The sequence below is a fragment of the Orbicella franksi genome, chromosome 4 (assembly GCF_964199315.1).
Source record: "Orbicella franksi chromosome 4, jaOrbFran1.1, whole genome shotgun sequence".
NCBI lineage: Eukaryota > Metazoa > Cnidaria > Anthozoa > Scleractinia > Merulinidae > Orbicella > Orbicella franksi.
The window spans coordinates 32,824,883-32,846,268 of NC_138148.1; the positions used below are offsets into that span (position 1 = coordinate 32,824,883).

Here is a 21,386-nt window from a genome sequence, read left to right on the forward strand (position 1 = left end):
TGTCGTAAGAAGCGTGACTTTTTTTTAAGATAACTCTTGCTTACCTGCCATTTCAAAGAAGCTGAGATTACTTTTCAAACAGTTTGTTATTTTCATTAACACGTATGAGGACCACTGAAAGAAAGTATTTAAATTTCTCCCAGTCTGCTCTAAGCTCGGAAAGGTTTGTGCGAAGCGTAGTATTGTAGCATTCGTGAGAAATTTTTGAAATAAACAATTTTGCCTCAGTCTATCCTTTTCCCTAAGGCTATTTCAAAGAACGTGTAATATACTGTTACTATCTAACCTGTGCGAATGAAACTGAGTTACCTCCGTTAAGTCATGAAATATCCTTCTCTCTGTCTTATATTTTAACTTTACATTCTTAATAATTTACTCACAATCAAATCTGTACATGAAGCTCAACACAAGTAAGAATAAAAATCCCTTTGCTTTCAGTTTGCATTTTAAAATTCCAACCGACATCCGAGTAAACTACTTCAGTACAATGCAAATTCTTACGAAATTAAATTTTTGTCAAAGCAACGTGCAAAACTGACAACTTTTAATGGAGTGATACTTAAGCTTACGCTGTAAAGAATAAAACATGTATGAGAGGCTAGCTGGGATTGCTGGAATCTTAGTTATCGGCCAAATGTTTGGCGATTTCTTAGCTACAGGGAAAAATATCAGCTCCTACACGCCCCCCCCCCCCCATCCTCCCCCCGCCCTCTTCACCCTCAGTTTTCGTAGGCGAGATGCGAGACAGAATCATGCTCCTAGTCTTGTGTGTAATAACGACCACAATTGAAAACCTACGAGCACATATCTATCTCCTAACTGTCTTGTCCGCACGATGTAGACCCGCTAATACAGTAAACTGTATGTAACAAATAAAGAAACCTAAGCCGTGTATTACACTAATAAAACACGACGGGCATTTGAGAAGTGTCTTACCACAGTGGAATGTCTTATCACAGTGTGATACACGGCTTAGTCTTCTTCATTTGCTTTATGATATAGAGGTGATGTGGCGAAAAACAATAAAACACGCTTTTTCTCAGTTTTCGACTCTGATAAAACATGCGTTTTCGACCAATCAGAGCGCGCGCAGGTATTGAATTATTTAGTGACATTGAATAGATGGGTTTGATAAGGAAATAACTCGTTTTATAGATTGTACCCCTTCAGAAGGTTTGATCTGCTGTCTTATTAGCGCGGCGTGTTTGCTTCCAGGATGAAATTTGTTTCAGAATCGCTATTTACCGGGAGTGGCCTCTAAACTGTATGGCAACCATAAAAGAACATTATTGGAGCAGGTTGCAACAAATAATATTAGCGTAACCCACTGAACGACTCTCAGGTTAACGCGCAATCTGATTGGCTACACAGAAGTGCTCTTAAAATAGCGTCAACTTCCCTTTTTCGCGAAATTTCTGAAATAGATGTTTTACTGCTCTGAAATAGATGTTTTGTTGTTTTTTTCTCAGCTTAACGCGCAATCTGATTGACTACACGGGAGTGCTTTGAAAATGGCATCAACTTCCCTTTTTCGGGAAATTTCTGAAATAGATGTTTTGTTGTTTGGCAGATCGGTCAATGGGTTATGTGAAAAACATTGGACGCCTCATTCTTGACTGCTGTCAGCTCGCTGTCTAATTGAAATTTAGACAGCTTTCTCAATTTTCAAATGTGATATAATTATTGTTACTTACACTACTTTCAACAGAGCTATTTACACTACTTACCATACTACTACTCACTCTACACTACTTACTATACAATACAATCAAGAGATTATCAAGGTAAGAGAGTGAATTTCCCATATAGGTCCTCTAACTAAGGTAATCCCTCCTAAGTTATTTTTAGACGTACCCAGTTCTTCCGAGGATGCTACTCGCGCGAGGCGTGAACAGCCGAAGCGACTTTCTCGAAACTACCTGAGACGAAATGGCGGAAACACCATTTCATATGTTTTGATTTCGTCTCATAGCAAAGATGTGGTCTGCACTCTCAGCCGTCTTTTTGTTTGGCCGGGCTTTCGTTTGTTTTGTGTTCGTTTGGCTGTTCAGTATTTGGCTGTTTATTCGGTTTTAGGGAGTTTAATTAAACTGAACTTTAACGGCAACGGCAACGAGTACAATGGCTACGTAAGCGTGTGCCAAAATTCTTTGTTCATTTCTTTGCCGTTGTTTACAAAAGGTCACAAAACAACAACATAAAATAGCCACATTCTGTATATTCGAGAGAACGTGAACTACTATTTTTTGAATTTTGACGCTGTCTGTTTGGGATATTTCTGACAGCAAAGACAAACTGAATGAATCCAAATTCCCGCGAGATTCGTAGGTTGAATATTAAGTCGTTTTTTGTAATCGATGTTGCCTTTGGCGTTGTTGCCGTTGCTGCTTAAACTGCTTTTGCTACTTGGGCAGCGACCGTCTTTCTCCACTTTGGACCATCTGTTTATTCGGTTGCCTAGCTTGTGTTTGGGCGTTTGTTTGCTTTGCACTCGTTTGTCTACTCATTTGTCTGCCGTTCATTCAGTTGTTATTGGTTGTGTAGGGGACATCCGTCTCTTATTTTAACTCCTATTAAAGTCTCCAAATGTATTAAAACGTACCGAGAGCCGAAGTTCCTTTGCTTGTGATCAAAATATCAAAGAAGACATTCCCACAGCGTTGGAGATTTTCCTTTGCTTTGAAACGAAACGAAATATAAACAGATCCTCCACGAAAACATCCACGCAACGCGCGAGTAATATCCGCGGAAGAACTGGGTACCATGTCTAAAAAAACTTAACGTCATTCCACTGAAATAGAACCTGCACTGAGATTTTCGTGAAACTTTGCTTATTGATTGTTTATATTATAGGAACTTACATTTTGAAATATAAATGAGGGGTCCCCATGTTCGTTTAGGAGCAACAGCACCTTGTTTATACCCAGTAAATCCTTATAATAGCACTATGATTGTAGTCACGATTGCTTGTTAAATTCGTTTCCGACAATTGTTTTTTGTTCTACACTGAGAATTGGTCCGTATTTGTTTTACACAGAGAAATTTATTACTCAATTCAAAACAACAGAAAAAAAAAATGATAGGTCACCATACTCGTTTGCGAGAAAATGACGATTTACCTCTATGCAGAGGTCCAGCCGTAAAGACAAAGCCGCCATTTTTTAATGCGCGCGCGCTAATCAGGCGTGAAATTATGCGCGGTAGGGATGCGCAATGTAATACTGGGGAATGACCTTAAGAGGGATTACCTTAGTTAAGGGACCTATATGGGGGATTCGCTCTCTTACCTTGATAATCTCTTGAATACAATACAATACATGTTGTTGGTACTATTACCCTAAGTTATTTCGGTTCGCAGCAGGACTTGGATGGTTTTTATTACAGTAGATCGTTTGTTTGTCACGCATATAAAGAGGTCTTATGTCTGCCAGACAAATGGTCCTTACATTCACCTTTCAATTTTTTAAACATCTTACGAACAAGTGGCAATGAATATTACAATATTTGAACTTGATATTGTAAGAATCTATAACAAATATTGCCTGCGGTTACCATCCATCGACATTCTTGTACATTATTTATACCCTGCAATATGAAAAGAAAGTTCTGTCAATTAGCATGACGTGTTGTTTAATCAGCAGGCGATAAATTGACTTGAAGAGTTCCTGCGCACTCAGACGTTATATCTAGAGTCAACTACTCACTTAACACTCAGAAGAAAAATTATTTCCCAAAGTACAAACTTAATGGCTAGTAGAACAACGTTTCAAAAAATTAAGATTTAAACAACATAATTTACTGACAATTTTGTACGGAACACAAATTCTTGTTCTAAAAAATCCTCTTTTTCTACTGTTTTGAGGACACTGAAACTGGTTAATAAGCGGAATGTTATTTCCTTTAGGTAAATTTGTTCGCATCTGCTTAATACACAATTATTCACCGAAGTAGAGGCGAATAGTACTATCATTATTACTATTATTTCCGAGCTAACCAATCGAAACGCGAGAAAAGCCTTATTCACTTGTGTGGGAGTACTAAAACCGTGATGTCAAAACTCAAAAAGGTTTGCGCGCATTCGAAGCGTTGTATTATAGTATGCCTAAGAAATTTTCACCCTATGAATGTACAAATGACGTGTTTGAATTAAACAGTTTTTCCACCTGTCCTTTTTCCTAGGGCTATTTCAAGTTAATACAGCGTTACCATCTAACTCGTGTCAGTGAAAGAATTAATATCTAACCCTTACAAAACCATATTTTGTCTAAGCAACGTGTAGAAACAACTTTTAATGCAGCAATATTTGAAGCGTTACCGTTGTAAGGAAAAATACATGGTTAACCGGCTCTAATGACTGCTGAACTAACTCGATAAATAGCAAAGCGCTTCTCTGATTGTCTCTTTGACTGCTTGCTTCACTTCGCTGATCTTCCAGCAGTAAAGAAATGGATTCAACGATGAGTTCAAGTAAATTAAATTCGATGCAACTGCCACAATGAGAAAACTAGACGGAGATGATGATGTTTTACTAGCACTGAATAAGGCCCTCGCTATACCAAATGGTAAATAACAAGCAACTAATGTACACTGTACCCACAGTGCACTGGACACTGCCTTTCTGTATCGCGCTATGTTCAGGGGATTTATTTGGCCTGGTTGTTGTTGTTGTTGTTGTTGTTGGACACGGCCCTGTAGTTGAGTTTGATAATGGCGCCGGAGTGTAAGGAAAATCTTTGTGTACGAAGCGATTGAGGTTACTAGACATAATGAAATAATTATATAGCCGTACCATATGGTTATATGGCGATTTAAAAGGTATGATATCGAAGCGGCAGCGGACATAAACCAAAAGATAACTAAAGTCACATATGTACGCTTCAAAGTTACAACTTGTCTGTATTTCAGCCCTAACAACAGGGCGAGAAGTCTGTCCACGCTTATTGCAGTCACCGTCAGCAAAGATACTGAACACAAAGTGTAGCCTGCAAAAGATATCGAGTAAAGTGCGTAGTGACATAGAGTCCATCCTTCACGACGCAGGGACATCCAGTATAAAGCAACAACAATAGGCTCAACGACAAGACCAACGCAGAGATCAGTTGTGGCCAGACATCTAAACAAGAGTTTGGACGGCGGATGAAGGGAAGACACCTTGCGAAGGGCAACGAGGATCAGAATATTGCCAAGAACTGCAGTAATGGACAGAAAAATGTCGAACGCTGAAAGATATATCAACTCTTTATGTATTCCACTCATCAAGGCGCCCGAACATGGAAGATGTAAAACTGCAGTTTGATTTTGCTCTCCTCCACCAGTAAAATTCATTATTGTCAGTGCTATGCAAGGATCTGGAGTTTTTAAAACTGCTTCTAAAATACCGAGAGATAGGCACAGATGTTTCAACAGAATCCACACGGGATCAAATAAGCTTCATCTTCGTGGGCTGAATTTAAATAGCTCTCCAAGTAATCTTAATATCTGCGTGGAGCTGGCCTTAATTTTATTTCCCCAAATATGTCAAGTTTTTCTTCAAATTATCTTCGGAATTATTCATGATCAGAACGGGAAATTAAAGGCATACATATTATTTCGAAATCGAGCGATGCACATACAAGCTGTTATGGGCCTTGCATATTTGGAAAGGTTTAAGAGGAAATCCATCAGAAGGACGAGTAACAAGTGGACAAAAACTTTGTGCCAAGATTATCTACATTGTATTGCAAACTTCTATGCGACTGTTTTAAATATCCTCTCAAAAGTAATCATCTCTAACAACAACAAATGATGAAAACAAATGTTGAAGTTTACATAGACACACGGGTATCTTCGGACTTGGGGGGACGATGACCCTCTTGCCCGAAAAAATTACATAATGTCCGAAAGCGTGAGTGTTGAAATGGGGATGCAAACGCACTCAAATTGCATGAAAAACAAAAACGTCCACAATTCTCGCATCTAATGTATGAAACTGCTATAATTCCGAAAATGTTTCCTTGTCCACACTGTTCACAAGGACTTTATTCAGTGCCATAGGCGCGCTCAATACGGAGACATTTGTGTTTCAAGACGGAGAGTTTGGACTTTTTACAAAAGCAGGACTCTATTCGAGACGAACTTCTCGATATACTTGAGGTATTCAAAGAACAACATGCGGCATTGCTAGAAGTCCTTCTAAATAGTCTTGTTTTGCCCACAGTAGACTTGCAGCGCACACTGCAAGCCTTCTATGAACTCAAAAGCCAGGTAAATACGATGGTAAACAACATGGACGTAATAGAGGAACACCTCCCGCAGAAACATTCAAGAAAACATAGCCAAATGAATGTTGTTGTTGCCTACTTGTCAAGATAGCTTCCAAAACCGTGATAAGGTCTATGAATAATATTAGCATAATCCACTGACCGACTCTCAGGTGAACGCGCAATCTGATTGGCTACAGATGAGTGCTTTGAAAGTGGCATCCACTTTGCGCTTTCCTGAAATTTCTGTGACAATTTGTTGTTGTTGTTATTTGATAGATCGGTCAGTGGGTTATGCTGAAACAATTAGACGCCTCACTCTTGGTTGCCATCAAGCCTATACTCGAGTTCACTGGCGTGCATTAAACAGCTTTCTGAGTTTGAATCATTTTAATGTAAGATATTATTATCATTTTCTATTGTTATTTAGCTACTTACACTACCTGCAAATACTACAATAGCCACTTTACACTAGCTATACTTACCTCACTTACTTCAGCTGGTCTGCAGAACAGGTGGATTAGCGAGGCAGAGAGCAAACGCGATACACGAGCGAGAAGCGCGAGACGAAAAAAATTCGTGCTCGTGGTCGCTTTCGCGCTCGCGTATCGCGTGTCGCTCTCTGCCCCGCTAATCCGCCTGTTTTGTAGACCACTCTTTCAATGGGTTTACCGGCGCACTAAACCACGCGGGATGTTGGGAGAACATGTGATAGACTCAGAAAGCTTGTAAATCAGGAGCCATCAAAGCTTATGGAAACCCAATTCATTTATTGTGTTTTGCATGCAAGCATTAACTCGAAAGGAATCTATTCCCTGCTTTCTTAACGACCCAAATTGATCAGTCAAGCCCAGCTGACCTCGTCCTCCACAGACCGTGGAAAGCACCCAAAAAAGGGTTTGAAACTTTCTTAATTTTAAACTCAATTGTAACCGGTGTCTGCGTAAAGTTCTTGCCGTGAAAAAAAAGATAAAGCTTTATGTGCCAACCAACTTTTGGTTTTGTTTTTCCTTGCAAATTTCCATTTAAATGTTGAATGAAAAGATATCCGCGTTATTGATATCGCAGCCAGTAAAAGCCTAAATTTTTTATTACATTTGTTATCGCTAGTGTTCTGAGTTCTCTAGTTCCCGCGCGTATCGGGAACCGTGGTTTACTGGTACAATAGAACTGACATAGGTTTTACAACTCCATTGACCAATCAGAGCGCGCGTAGTATCCCAGTTATTTTATAAAATACAATAAAACACGTGTTGTTGGTACTACTTCCCTAAACTAACAGCTTTTGTTTCTTTTTCGTCTTTCAAAATATTTTTTTCAACATCTTACGAATATTAAAGTAACAAAAAACATTACAATATTTGGACTCGGTATTGTAGAAATCTACAACAATTACTCCCTACGGTTACCATCTCTCTAACTTATTTTACATCATTTATACACTGCAATCTGTACTTTACTTTAGGAGCCGAAAACTCGGCTTTAAGTTTGCTCGGATTTCCTTGTTTCAAGCGAAAATATAGGGTACAAAGATTTGACGGATTCTCACAAAATTTAACCAAAATTTTTCTTGATTATCAAAGCCTCAAAGCATGTGAGCCTTTTGGATATTTCAAAATACGTTTTCTCTTATGTCTTCTGATGGGACAAAGATTGGTAAATATACTATTCGTCCGGTTCAAAATAGATTTTCTCAGCAACCAATCAGAATATCGAAAAAGCCTCACAATCTCTTGCAGTCTGCCATCTGCTGATTAACATTGTGGTACGTGCAAACACGAAGGTTAATTTATTTCGAGTAAACACTGTCAGTTTTTCGTGCGAAGGCTTGCGTGCGCTAACGGTGAGAGTTGCCATATGATGTAGACAGTGACAATAATAATAACCCTAGAAACGTCAGGTTTTCAAATGCGCCACCGCAGTTAATTTCTAGGTGAACTTACCAATATCAACTACAAGTATATCATTATTAGCTAAATTAATTTTGAATTGTAGTAAAGAAGATTTGAGCTGTCTTCTTCGCCCGGGGAAAAAATTAGGACTGCGTGTTTGCCTTCCAGGATGAAGTTTGACCAAGCGAACTATCATCTGATTTGACAAAATCGATAATCTCTTTCGAATCGCTATTTACCGGGAAGGGTTTCTAAACTGCATTTCAACCACATAAGGACGTTGTAGAAATAATATTAACATAAACGTACCCACTGACCCACTCTCAGGTAAATGCGCAATCTGATTGGCTACGCATGAGAGTGCTTTGAAAATGGAACCAACTGTCCATTTTCGGGAAAATTCTAACATGGAAATATCCGTTTTGTTCATTGACAGATCGGTCACTGGGTTCCTTAAACGGTTAGAGGCGGGTTCGCTCTTCATTGCTATCAGCCGATAGGAACCTCGAGCTTGCCGTCTAAAAGCTGCTAAGACAGCTTTTTCTATTTGATAAAAGAGGAAGCATGCACGATATCTTATACTTCATGATCAACATCGAAAGAAGGTTCTGTCAATTAGAGTAAACAACGCTCTGGACGTGTTCCAGCAGGTGATAAATTGACTTGAAGCCTGTTTCCAGAACTTGAAGGTTTAAATTATTTATCTTGGCTAGAGTAAACTTTTCACTTATTCTCAGAAGAGAAATTAGAAAATTGTTAAATCGGTTTCTAATTAACAAACTGAATAGCGAGAAAAACAACTTGTCACGAGACTAAAATTTAAAGTTATCTACTGACAATTTTGTACGAATCATAAATATAAACTGAACTTCTTATTAAAAGATAACTGTTTACCTACCACTTCGAACGCACAGAGACAAAAAAATTATTAAGATTATAAATGATGGGCCGGTTTAAAATTGACGGTTGTTATTCTGTCCTTTTCCATGAACCTATATTTCAAGCGGTAGTCAACGGTTATTTAGCCTGCGATCAGGTTTCCGTCGAGCCCGAACGAGGCGATTGCTTTGCTTTCCGAACTCTTCAGTTTCGTGCTCGTCCGCTCGCTTTGCTCGCCGAATTTTTTTCCCGTCCTCGCTGGGAGCCTGTTCGCAGGCTAACGGTTACCCTGTAGTTACTACTTAATGTTAAGATAATGAAGTGTCCATCTCGGATAATTCATAATTTATTAACAAGCAAAGCGGTGCTTAAAAAACTGAACTACTAACAGTGTACAATAAAAAGCCCTACACTTTCATTTTTTACCATAAATTTCTAATAAAATGAGCCCCTCAGCACAATGCAATTTATTACAGCTTAAATTTGGGTTGAGAAGGCATGCAAAAAATACTATTAATTCAGCAATATTTGAAGCTTTAACGTTGTCAAGAAAAGTACATGTGTTAGATAACTCAGCAAAGATTGAACTAACTCTAAAAACAGCAAAGCGCTTCTCTGATTGTCTCCTTTACTGCTTGTTTCACTTCGCTGATCTTCCAGCAGTAAAGAATCGGGTTTAACGATGAGTTCAAGTAAACTAAAGTTGTTGCAAGTTCAAAAATAAGAACACTCCATGAGGTTGTCTTTCTATAGCGTACTAAAGCTCGCACTATACTAAATGGCAAATAACAAGCAACTAATGTACACTGCACCCACAGTGCACTGGACACTGCCTTTCTGTATCGCTCTATGTTCAGTGGATTTATTTGGTCTGGCTGTTCTTGTTGGAAATGGCTCTGTACTTGAGTTTGATGATGACGAAGGTTTAAGAAAATCTTTGCGTACGAGGCGATTGAGGTTACTAGACATAAAGGAATAACTAAACGTCCGTACCAGGTGGGAATTAGCGGATTTAAAAGATAAAATATTGAAGCAACAGCGGACATAATCCAAAAGATTACTACAATCACATATGTACGCCTTTCAGTTACAATTTGTCTGTATCTCAGCCCTAACAACAGGGCGAGAAGTCTGTCCACACTTATTGCGGTCATCGTCAGCAAAGATACTGAACACAAAGTATAGCCTGTAATAACTAACGAGGAAAGTGTGTAGCGACAAAGTTTCCATTTCTCTTGAGCCACAGACATCGAATAGATAACACTGAGTGGCTCTGTAATAAGACCAACGCAGAGATCAGTTGTGGCCAGACATCTAAACAGGAGTTTGGATGACGGATGAAGGCACGATACCTTGCGAAGGGCAACGAGGATCAGAGTATTACCAAGAGCTGCAGTAATGGACAGAATAATATTGAACGCTGAAAGATATTTGAAATGTTCATGTATTCCACCTGCCCAGGCGGCCGAACATCGAAGTTGTCGAAACGTTTCAATTTGCTTTTCCCCAGCAGTCAAGTTTGTTAATGCCATTATTCTGCAGTGCAAGGATCTGTAGTTTTAAAGACCGGCGTTTCATTAGAATCCACACAGGAACACATAAACTTCAGCATTGCGTGCCGATTACAAAAGTTTAGAAACCGAAACCAAAGCTTATTTGTTCCTGTGTTGATTTTAATAAGATCTATTTTTGAATGAATTAATGAGCTGTATTGGACCAACCCGTCCCAGGCCCACACGCTCCAAGTTTCACGCGAAAATGCGAAATAAGCAAAGAGGAAACAAATGGCGGACTCTCTGCCTCTTTTACTTGCTTTTGAGTTGCTAGACGACTATGAAGTTGAAACAAACGATTACGAATTTAAATGGAGTCTGTGACTACTTATACCTCTTTATTTTCCTGACGAGTTAAAGAGCTTTTCACTCGTGCGGTCATGCCCACAGGAAGGATCGATAAAACAGTTGGATACGGATCTAGGCGAGCAGCGAGCTGCCATCCCACCACTGCAATAATGTTGGAGTGAGATAGGAAACATGACGAGCACTGATATTGAGAAGCTTGAGGATCAGCCATGTTAAGTTTTATTTCCGGTCTCGGAGAAACTGGGCCTGAGCAGGAACGATCGAATGAAACTGTAATTTTAGGCCAACCTCGTGAGGTACGTCCAAAATCTAGAAAAATAAATCCGGAAAATTTTAGTTCAAAAATTCCTTGGTACAAATTTTGGCCCATAAAAGTGAGCACAATGAAAACGCAGTGAGTGTCTAAATAAGTAAATAATACCGAAAGTGGACATGGGAACGAGGAGAACAGATGAACAGAAATACGAATTGAACTGCAAATGAATCAGTCAGATGGCATAGTTCATCACGTGCCCATACTCAATCCTAAGAGGACAGGAAGAGGAGCAAGAACTTAATATGTACTTATTGAATGAGTGAGAGGACCGGACGGGAAAATATTTGGCCCCATGACATGATGTATGGACTGAGCACAGCGAGGTCCGTGCGTCCTGTTTTCGCGTCCTTTGTTAGAGGCTAGGCTCGATTTCCAGCCGTTTTGTTGGGAGTCTGGTTGTTGGTCCTCCTCTTCCTTGGTGTGGGGCAAGGAACGCGGGCTCACAAAACGGTTGGAAATCTAACCTAATTAGCACTTAAATACATGCATGTGACAACACATGTAGCACGCGACTACGTAACATCAGACGGCGGCGCTCGGTACAGCTACAAATACTGAAGATTCCACAATAAAAGCTTGAACTGCGAGTCAAAATGGACGGTAGCAGTTTTGAGTAGTCTGCCGTTTTAACTCTCCGCATTACAACGTAATGGCTGAAAAATCAGACGAAAGTGATAAAACACCGCTTAAAATTGGAGGAAAGCGAGGCGAAAGGTCTAGCAGCAGCAGCTCACCCGAAATACCGCCAACTAAATCTGCAAAGACCACAGAGCTCTTAATGGCCGAACATGCCGATCTGCCAAGCATCTGGATGGCGCTTAACAAAATACAAAGAAACACCGACGAGCGACTTAAAGAACATAGAGCACTACGCAATCATTATGAAGAACTCCAGAAGTCTCTAGAGTTTCACATCAGCAAAGTAGAAAGCTTAGAGGCGGAGAACAAAAAGCGCTCAAACAAGAAGTGAGTTCGCTTAAACAAACTGCACGCAGCGTAGATGAGAAAATTGCTGACCTGAATGATGACCCAAAAGTAGTTACTAAAGACCTCAGCACAGCAATAAACCAAATAGATGACTTGGAGCAATACACTCGAAAGCATAATCTTGAAATACATGGTATCTCCGAGACGCCTGAAGAAAATATCCTCGAAGAGATCATCAAGCTTGGGAATTAAAGTTCTCAACGTCCATATCGCCAACAATGACATCGACATTTGCCACAGAATGGCTACAAGACGAACCAACGGCGACCCAAGGCCAATAATTGTTCGCTTTAAATCTTACAGAGCCAAAATGAACTGTACAAGGCCAGAAAGCACCCAAAGTTAGTAAGTTTAAACAACTATTTCCATAATATAAAGGTTGCTTACATCAATGAAAACCTCACCAGCTACAGGCGCGGCCTGTTTGCCAAGGTTGGAAAGTTTAGAAAGGACAATCAGTGGCATAGTGCCTGGACCATTGATAGAAAAATTTGTCAGAAAGTCTCAAGTAAAAAGAATTTATGAATTTGAGGATTTAAAAAATACCCGTTAAATCGTTACCCACAGTGTTTTCTTCCCCGACAGTTTAATTATTTTATGTATTCCTATTTTAAACCACGCCTCCCTCAATTTTTGCGTCACTTATTTCTCAAATTTGGCGGAGAGTTTGTGGGAGGGTGTTTTTGGCTTCTTTTCACAATAACCTATCGTCTACTTCTTTTTGACTCCCTCCTATACAATGGGCTGCCTCGCAGCTTAATCAGTGTTTCTTTTATGTTTGGTGTTATCGCTTGTATCGTCTTTGTCCTTTCTACGATCTGTTTTTATCTTACTCGACCTATTGAAAGCTGTAGTCAACATAACATAAATACAAAGGCATTCACCGAAAGGAAAAAGGCTATCGCAACGCTGCAAGTTAAGGTGTGGTAGACGTAATCTTGTTTAGAAAGAACTTCACAACACTAACGAGTATATCGCCTTAAACGCAGTTTCCTTTAGTGCAAGAGACCTCAACAAATCAATTAAAAGAAGAAAGCTTTTCCGCTGGCTTCATCTCAGAAAATTTGATGTAATTTTCTTGCAAGAGACGTACAGTAGCGCTAGCTTGGAAGATTTTTGGCGAGCAGTATGGGGCGGCGACATCTTTTTTGCACACGGCTCAAAACACAGTAGAGGTGTAACAGTTATGATACTCTTTGGATCTTCTTTATGTAAAGAGGTACTAAATGTTTTTGGAGTAAAAAAAATGGCAGATTTCTTATTGTAAACGCTGCCGGCGGCGATGATGATTTTTGCTTCGTTAATATTTACGTTCCAAACGACCAAAACCAGCAAATTACTTTCTATGAAAATATAACCGATTCTATTCGTACCTGCCAAACCGACAAAATCTTAATTGGCGGAGACTTCAACTGCCCGTTGACAGCTTCAGATAAATTCGGAGGCAAACATGTATGTTTAATCTCAAAAAGCTGTAATTCGATCTGTTGAAGGGCTTTGTAATAGCTATGGTCTAGTAGATTCTTGGCGAGAACAACACCCACATGAAACACGATTTACCTGGAGAAATAGCTCAGGGAAAATCAAATGTAGACTGGAGTTATATCATTCTCGTCCCCAGAGCCTCCGTTTCTTTTGGTCACGTGGTCGGAGAAACGGCAAAAATGTCAACGACATTTTAAGACGAGTAGCACTGGGGACGAGAATGGAGTTATATCAAAAAGTCGCGTCACGAAAACCGACATTTGCGCTTACTATGACTCTGATCATTTCCCCGTCACCATTTCTATTAAACCAGAGGGCAAACATGAAAGAAGAGGTTCGGGCTTTTGGAAATTTAATAATTCCCTTTTAGAAAACGAAGAATTTACTACAAAAATGAGCTTTACTATTAAACATGCAGCCGAAAAACACAAGGATACTGCAGATAAAAGACTTTATTGGGAAATGCTGAAAATGGAGATTCGGATGTTTGTTATTCGTTTCGCTAAGACGAAAGTCAACGCAGATAACAACATTGAATTAGACCTCCTTCAAAAGTTAGAAGATATAAACTTGCGTATTGATGCAACCTCCGAAAATAGTTACCTTGTAAACGAGGCTAGGAAACTAAAAATTGATCTGGATGAAATTGCCCTGCAGAAAACCAGAGGCGCCATTATTAGGAGCGGAGCTAGATGGTACGAACTAGGTGAGAAATGTAACAAATACTTTTTCAACTTAGAAAAAAGAAGCTATGAAAAAAGGCACATATCAAAATTAAAGATCTCAGAGGGTATCACAGCAGAAGATCTTAAAGTTATTCTAGATGCCATGAAAAACTTTAATAATCAACCGAAGTTACTCCTCTCACTGAACCAAACATCGGCCGCCTGCTCCTCGACCTTCCTTGAACCTAAATCCTTACCCGCAAAACTCGATAACGAAAGACAAAATCTTTGTGAGGGTCCGATTACCGCAGAAGAATGCCTCGTTGCGCTTAACACTTTTTATCATAATAAAGCTCCAGGCACCGATGGTTTATCCGCTGAGTTTTATCTTCGTTTTTGGAACGATATTTCTGGCCCTTTGATCCACTGCCTCAATCACAGTGCCTTAGTCGGCGAACTATAGAATCCTAGGTAATAGCCCGATGGGTGGTAAACACTTCAAGTCTCTTGTCGATAGAGACATCATCCTCTCCACTAATAAAGCTCGCTTGATACTCGCAGAGCAGTTTTTTTCTCCCCCCATTGTTGAAATCAATCTACGTAAACAAGTGTCAAATGTCAAGGACGCCTACGAACTTCCTTTTAAAGTTACCTTCGAAAACAAGTTGAGAAGCTTTCAGTTTAAAATTGTACATAACATCATACCAACCAATCTCTCTCTATATAAAATGAACATAAAAGAAACACCGCAATGCGGGCGCTGCCTCTTCCAAAATGAAACACTTGTTCATACGTTTCTTGAGTGCCCTGAAGTTGAACCCTTCTGGTAAGACGCTATAACGTGGTGGAATACCAAACGTTCAGACAATATTAATCACAATTACACTAAAATCCTTTATGGCTACAAACCTTACTCTAAGAGCTTTTACACGTTAAATCATTATCTTCTTATTGCAAACATGATCATATATTCCTCGCAAGAAATCAGAGTCTCCGAGCCTAAAGGTCTTTCTTGCCTTACTGGAAATAAAATCAAATGTGAAAGACAAACGACCATTAAAAATTCAAACTGCAGAAAACAAGAAGCTAAGTGGACCACTCTCTGCATTTGCGATGCGTAAAGTATCTTTCCTTTTTTATCCTCTTCAATTGTACTTGTATATTTCCAACCCTATCTCTATGTTCCAATAATGAAAGCTAAGGTGTCATATTTCTTTATTTTTTCGAGGTCTTTATACTTTTTCTATATATTTTTTTTTTGTGTAGTGTATCTTTAAAGCTTCAGCGATATATATGTAATTCTGAAATTAGCGTTAGTTTTTTGTGCTGGTAGTGAGCGTGTGCGTTACATTTCATAAATTTTTTCGTGGTCTGTACTTTAAAAAGGTGAAAAAAAAGAGAAAGAATTGTAAGCAGTGTACTATTGAGCATTGTATTAGCATTATTTTTGTACGTATAAGTGTAAATTGTAAGTAGTTTCAGCAGAGTTTTGTTATGTGTTAATAATAATAATAATAAATCTGAAAAAAATAAATAAATAAAAGCTAGAACTGTAAGGTTATGAACTTTTGTTTGGACTCACGTTTTGTTTCTTCGAAGAACACTGATGTAGAAACTGCAGAGAAATTTATCCTAATGTACACACAACTTCTCACAAGAGACTTTCTTTCTGTGCTTTCAGAGTAAGTTGGCGACTGTAGTATTTCTACATAGGACCGTTCGCCAGGATAGTACGGTTCGTTGTCAGAATGTTCATTTTCATTAACATCGATTTTTCTGTATGGGTTTCTAGTAGGGCCGTCCGTGGTGTGTCGGGTCACTTCGACCTTTTTCCTTATGTGGCGGGCGGGACCGCACGGGTCATTTGATCACACCATTAACTTCTCCGAAGTTGCAGGACTACTCAGACATCATTGAGCATTACATAGGGAAAAAGAAAAAATCTGCTTGCGAACACTAGTCCTATTGCGCCATCATTCCTTTTGAGCCATCTTGAACAAAATCTCAGCCGTGCGTATATAACATGACGTGTGCAGTTTCAGTTCAACTGCAAAATTTCTGTCGAGTTTAGTGCAAGTTGGTTTTGTTAAGTTTCGGCAAAGTGAAGATTATTCTGAACAATCCAAACCCTACTTCGAGCCTTTGACTTTTGCCTGGCTAAGATGTTTACTTAAACTTGAGTATTTTGACTTTGTTTGTCTACATTTTCATTGAACATTTTTGACTTTGCTCGCCTACATTTTCATTATTTAATACGAAGAAGCGAATTTTTCATTGACAATTTTAGAAACCAGGTTAGGCGTTTTCGTTCAACTGTTGCTCGTGTTAGGATCCTAATGAGCTCTGTTTTCCTTCACTGTGCATCGTGAGAATTAATTGTAGTCAATCACAAATAAAGCATGTTTTAGCGCCTAAGTTGTTGTCGCCATGTTATAAAAGAACTGGTTTATGCTTTTAGCTGTGCGTATATCGAGTTATGGATGCACTTGGGAAGTTTGGAGAGCACTCAAGACGCTAGAGTTGCTCTCGGCTATAGCCGCGAGCAACTCTTACGCTTCTTTCGTGCTCTCCAAACTTCCTGCGTGTATCCATAACTCGATCACGCACGCTAAGCATGAGCCAAGTCTTAATTATATGCAAGGAAAGGTGAAATTAAACTGGAAACGAAGACACATTTTGCCACTGACGGTCTTCATGCGTGCATGAGATTGTTTCGAAATTACGACCTATTACTCAGACTAAAGTACTGGACCAAATTACATGGCCAGAGGAAACGAATTTCCATTTAGGGAACATTCCAAACTGGTGAACAGGATTACATGGATCTTTTTAGAAGTTCCGGTTTTTGCAGGAATTTTCTAGTGGAGCAAACCGAAGAAGCGTTCACCATTCACCTCCGAACCGAATTCGCCACAAATTTAATCTAAAGAAACAGTGCCCTGGTTTTCTTGTAAGCTAGGGCCGACTGGAAACCAGTCACGAGCGAGACAGAATCATGCTCTTTGTCTTATTAATAGCGGACCTCCGGCGGCCCCAAGGGCCGCCAAGCAGAGCCCATACACCTATAGGAAAGAAAAGGAAACCCATGAATTGATTTTCTCATGGTTTATATAAAGATTCAGGCCAGCCTAAAAGCGTAGCTCTTAGGCCGGGTTGTTCAGAGCCCAATTAAGGTAACCCAGGAAAAGGTAGAATTTTGATTTGAGTTTTGTAACTTTGCGGTGAGGTTTTCTGTTTATTGTTTGGCCTTCTGTTTTGAGTTTTAATAATCACCATATACACAAAACAAAGCAGCAAAAAACATTTGTGTAGAAGGAAAAGTTATACTTCGGTTAACTTTTAATCCTGGGTTAGCGTTAACAGGCCTCCGAACATTCCTGCCCTGTTTTCAGCAAGTTAACTTGACATGAGCCCGCAATCCAATCGAAAAACCAGCACTTGGTCAGCGGCCAGCTTCAAAAAAACACATCAACTGTAAACTTGAGCCCGCGATAGGTTTCTCTTGATCATAACATGGATGTCCAATATCAAGGAAGTACACGATAAACCAAGGCTGCATGTCTCTGTCAACCTATTATTTGGAGTATGGCCGCCATGTTGCGCGACTACGTCGTCGTCGACGCCGTCGTGCGTACGCGCCCACGAGCAATACCGCTAGCCATGATAACCATGAGAAATCAACTGATGGGTTTCCGTTTCTTTCCTATATGAATATGGGGCTCCGCTTGGCGGCCCTTCGGGTCGCCGGAGCTCCGCTACCATGGCTAGCGGTATTGCTCGTGGGCGCGTACGAACGACGACGACGACTATGACGACGGAGTCGCGCAAGATGGCGGCCATACTCCAGCTTAAAGGTTAATAGAGACATGCAGCCTTGATTTATAGCCTCCTTCTTTGATATTGGACATCCATGTTATGGTCAATTGACACCTGTCAAAACAAGGTATCCGCTGACTAGTGTCACGTGACCATATTGCGGGCTCAAGTTTTGAGCTCATCGAGGTAACGAGTTTTTTTGAGTTGACCGCGGGCTCATGTTAGCTTAACTTGTTGTAAACGGGGCCGGGTTGTTCGGAAGCCGGTTAACGCTAACCCAGGATTAAAAGTTAATAGAAGTATAAAAATTTGTTGTATACAACTGTTTTGTTTTGTGTATTTTGAGATTATTCAAACTCAAAACAGAAGGCCAAACAATATACAGAAAACCTCACTGCAAAGTTACAAAACTAAAATCAAAATTCTAGCTTAACCTGGGTTATCTTAATAGGGCTTTAAACAACCCAGCCCTGGAGTTCCGCTTTTAGGCTTGGCTAAACCTATATATTATTAGCATGACGCACTAACCGACTCGCAGGTTAACGCGCAATCTGATTGGCTACAAAAGGGTACCTTAAAAATTGCATTAACTTTGCGTTTCTGTAATAAGATTTATTCGTGCACTCGCCGTCTAATCTTCTGTCAATTAGACTGACGTGTTTTTAGTACAGCAGGTGATAAAATGACTTGAAGACTAAATCTTGGCGAGGTTTTTTATGTATCAATCATCTTTCATATATCCCAGCTTCTTGAATTAATTTATTAAATTTAATGAATTTTTATTTTTGATGGCGCGACACTGTAAACCAGCCATACATGTTGTTGGCACTATTACACTAAATTAACATTTTCTTTTCTCTTTTAAGTTATTTCCATTCGCAGCAGGTTTTGTACGGTTTTTATTTGAGTAAATTGTTAGTTCGTCACGCTTATAAGTAAGTCTTGTATCCGCTGGACAAATAGTCTTGACAATCACCTTTCAATTTTTTCAACATCTAACAAACAAGTGACAATAAACATTACAATGTTTGGACTTGACTTTGCAGAAATCTATCAAAGGCATTACCTGTGGTTACCCTCCCTTGAAGTTATTCTACACCATCTATCCACTGCAATATGCTAATGCAAAAATTGGCAACAAAAAAACAAAGTTCTGTCTATTAGACTGACGTGTTGTTTAATACAGCAGGTGATAAAATGACTTGAAGTCTTCCTGTGCACCCATAACTTGAAGGTTTAAATTATTTCGAGAAAGGACTACTCACTAAACACTCAGAGGAGAAATTATTTCCCAAAGTACAAACTGAATACATAGGCAAGTGAAAACTAATGATATAATGTCCCGATGTTTCGGCGACCCAATGACGCCATTATCAAAGAATGAATAAATGAGAGCGAGTTCAAAAGAGGTAAGACCTGTAGATTTACATAAATGAAGTTAAGTTACACAAGGAGAACTTTTCAAAAGATTAAAAATTAAACAACGTAATTTACTGATGATTTTGTGAGAAGCATAAATTCTTATTTTAAAAAATTTTCTTTTCCTACTGTTTCGGAGACACTGAAACTGGTTAATAAGCGGGCCGTTTTATTTCACCGCAGTGGAGGTGAATCGAATAGACCTGTGCTGATCACCTCCAAGTTAACCAATCAAAACTTAAGAAAAACGTTATCCACTTTTGTGGGAGTACTAAGACATGTCAAGACTCAAAGAGGTTTGTTCGCATGCAAAGCATTGTATTATAGTATTCCTGAATAATTCCTACTCTATGACGGTTACAATTGCCGTGTTTAAGAAATACAGTTTTTCCACCTGTCCTTTTTCGTAAAGGGGCTTTTACAAGTTGATACAGCGTTATGCTTCTCTACATAAACCGTATAGTATTACAAGTTACAAAAATATAACCCTACAATTTCAGTTAGTACTTTGAATTTCTAGTCTGCAATATAATAAACTTCCTCCAGTACAAAGCAAGTTATAAAACTACATTTAGTCAAAGCAGCGTGTAGAAACTACTTTTACTATAGTAATATTTGAAGCGTTAAAAGGAAAAATACATGTATAACTCAGCAATAACTGAACTAACTCGATTAACAGCAAATGCTTCTCTGATTGTCTCCTTTACTGCTTGCTTCACTTCGCTGATCTTCCAGCAGTAAAGAATCGGGTTTAACGATGAGTTCAAGTAAACTAAAGTTGTTGCAACGTACAAAACGAAAATACTGGATGGAGATGATTTACTACCATATACTAAAGCTCTCGCTATACCATATGGTAAATAACAAGCAACTAATGTACACTGCACCCACAGTGCACTGGACACTCCCTTTCTGTATCGCTCTATGTTCAGTGGATTTATTTGGCTTGGTTGTTCTTGTTGGTCATGGCCCTGTACTTGAATTTGACGATGACGGAGTTTTAAGAAAATCTTCGTGTACGAGGCGATTGAGGTTACTAGACATAAAGGAATAATTACATAGCCGTACCAACTGGGTATAAGGGGATTTAAAAGGAAGAATATCGAGAAAATAGCGGACATAACCCCAAAAATTACTACAATAACATATGTTCGCCTTAAAGTTACAACTTGTCTGTATCTCAGCCCTAACAACAGGGCGAGAAGTCTGTCCACACTTATTGCACACGCTGTAAGCAAAGATACTGAACACAAAGTATAGCCTATAATAAAAAAAGACGCATATGCGTAGCGACAAAGTTTCCATTGTTCGTGAGTCAGGGACAACCAATATACAACACTGAGAGGCTCTGTAATAAGACCGACGCAGAGATCAGTTGTGGCCAGACATCTAAACAAGAGTTTGGACGGTGAATGAAGGGAAGACACCTTGCGAAGGGCAACGAGGATCAGAGTATTGCCAAGAACTGCAGTAATCGATAGAAAAATGTTTACGGCCGATAGATATATCCACTGTTCATGTATTCCACTCGTCCAGCCGGCCGAACATCGAAGTTGTAGAACTGCTTGAGTGTCCTTTCTTTCACCGGTAAAATTCATTATTCTACAATCCGTTGATCTGTAGTTATAACGACAGATGTTTCATTAGAATCCACGCAGGATCAAATAAGCTTCAACTTCTTGCTGTACATTCAAAAAACTACATTATGGCTCTAAAATGTTTTAGTATAAATAAAAGAATTGGACATTCTGATTGGTCGAAAAGCTCGGCTTATATGAAAACAATAGCGTCTAATATTTGATGCATTATAATTAACAAATATCGGA

At 39.3% G+C, this 21,386-nt stretch overlaps 3 protein-coding genes across 3 annotated transcripts; all 3 read right to left on the reverse strand.

Annotated features, from left to right (window-relative positions):
- Nucleotides 1–4,009: 4,009 nt before the first annotated feature.
- On the reverse strand, nucleotides 4,010–5,932 carry LOC145485432 (adenosine receptor A2a-like). The gene has a single exon (XM_081464100.1). It carries the CDS (start codon nucleotides 5,323–5,325, stop codon nucleotides 4,363–4,365), a length of 963 nt encoding a protein of 320 aa, XP_081320226.1. The 5' UTR covers nucleotides 5,326–5,932; the 3' UTR covers nucleotides 4,010–4,362.
- A 3,582-nt stretch (nucleotides 5,933–9,514) lies between these two features.
- Nucleotides 9,515–10,998, reverse strand: LOC145485433 (5-hydroxytryptamine receptor 1D-like). The gene has a single exon (XM_081464101.1). The coding sequence runs from the start codon at nucleotides 10,540–10,542 to the stop codon at nucleotides 9,604–9,606; it is 939 nt and encodes a 312-aa protein (XP_081320227.1). The 5' UTR covers nucleotides 10,543–10,998; the 3' UTR covers nucleotides 9,515–9,603.
- Nucleotides 10,999–20,183: 9,185 nt separating this feature from the next.
- On the reverse strand, nucleotides 20,184–21,254 carry LOC145485434 (adenosine receptor A3-like). Its single transcript, XM_081464102.1, has one exon. The coding sequence runs from the start codon at nucleotides 21,156–21,158 to the stop codon at nucleotides 20,184–20,186; it is 975 nt and encodes a 324-aa protein (XP_081320228.1). The 5' UTR covers nucleotides 21,159–21,254.
- Nucleotides 21,255–21,386: the final 132 nt, after the last annotated feature.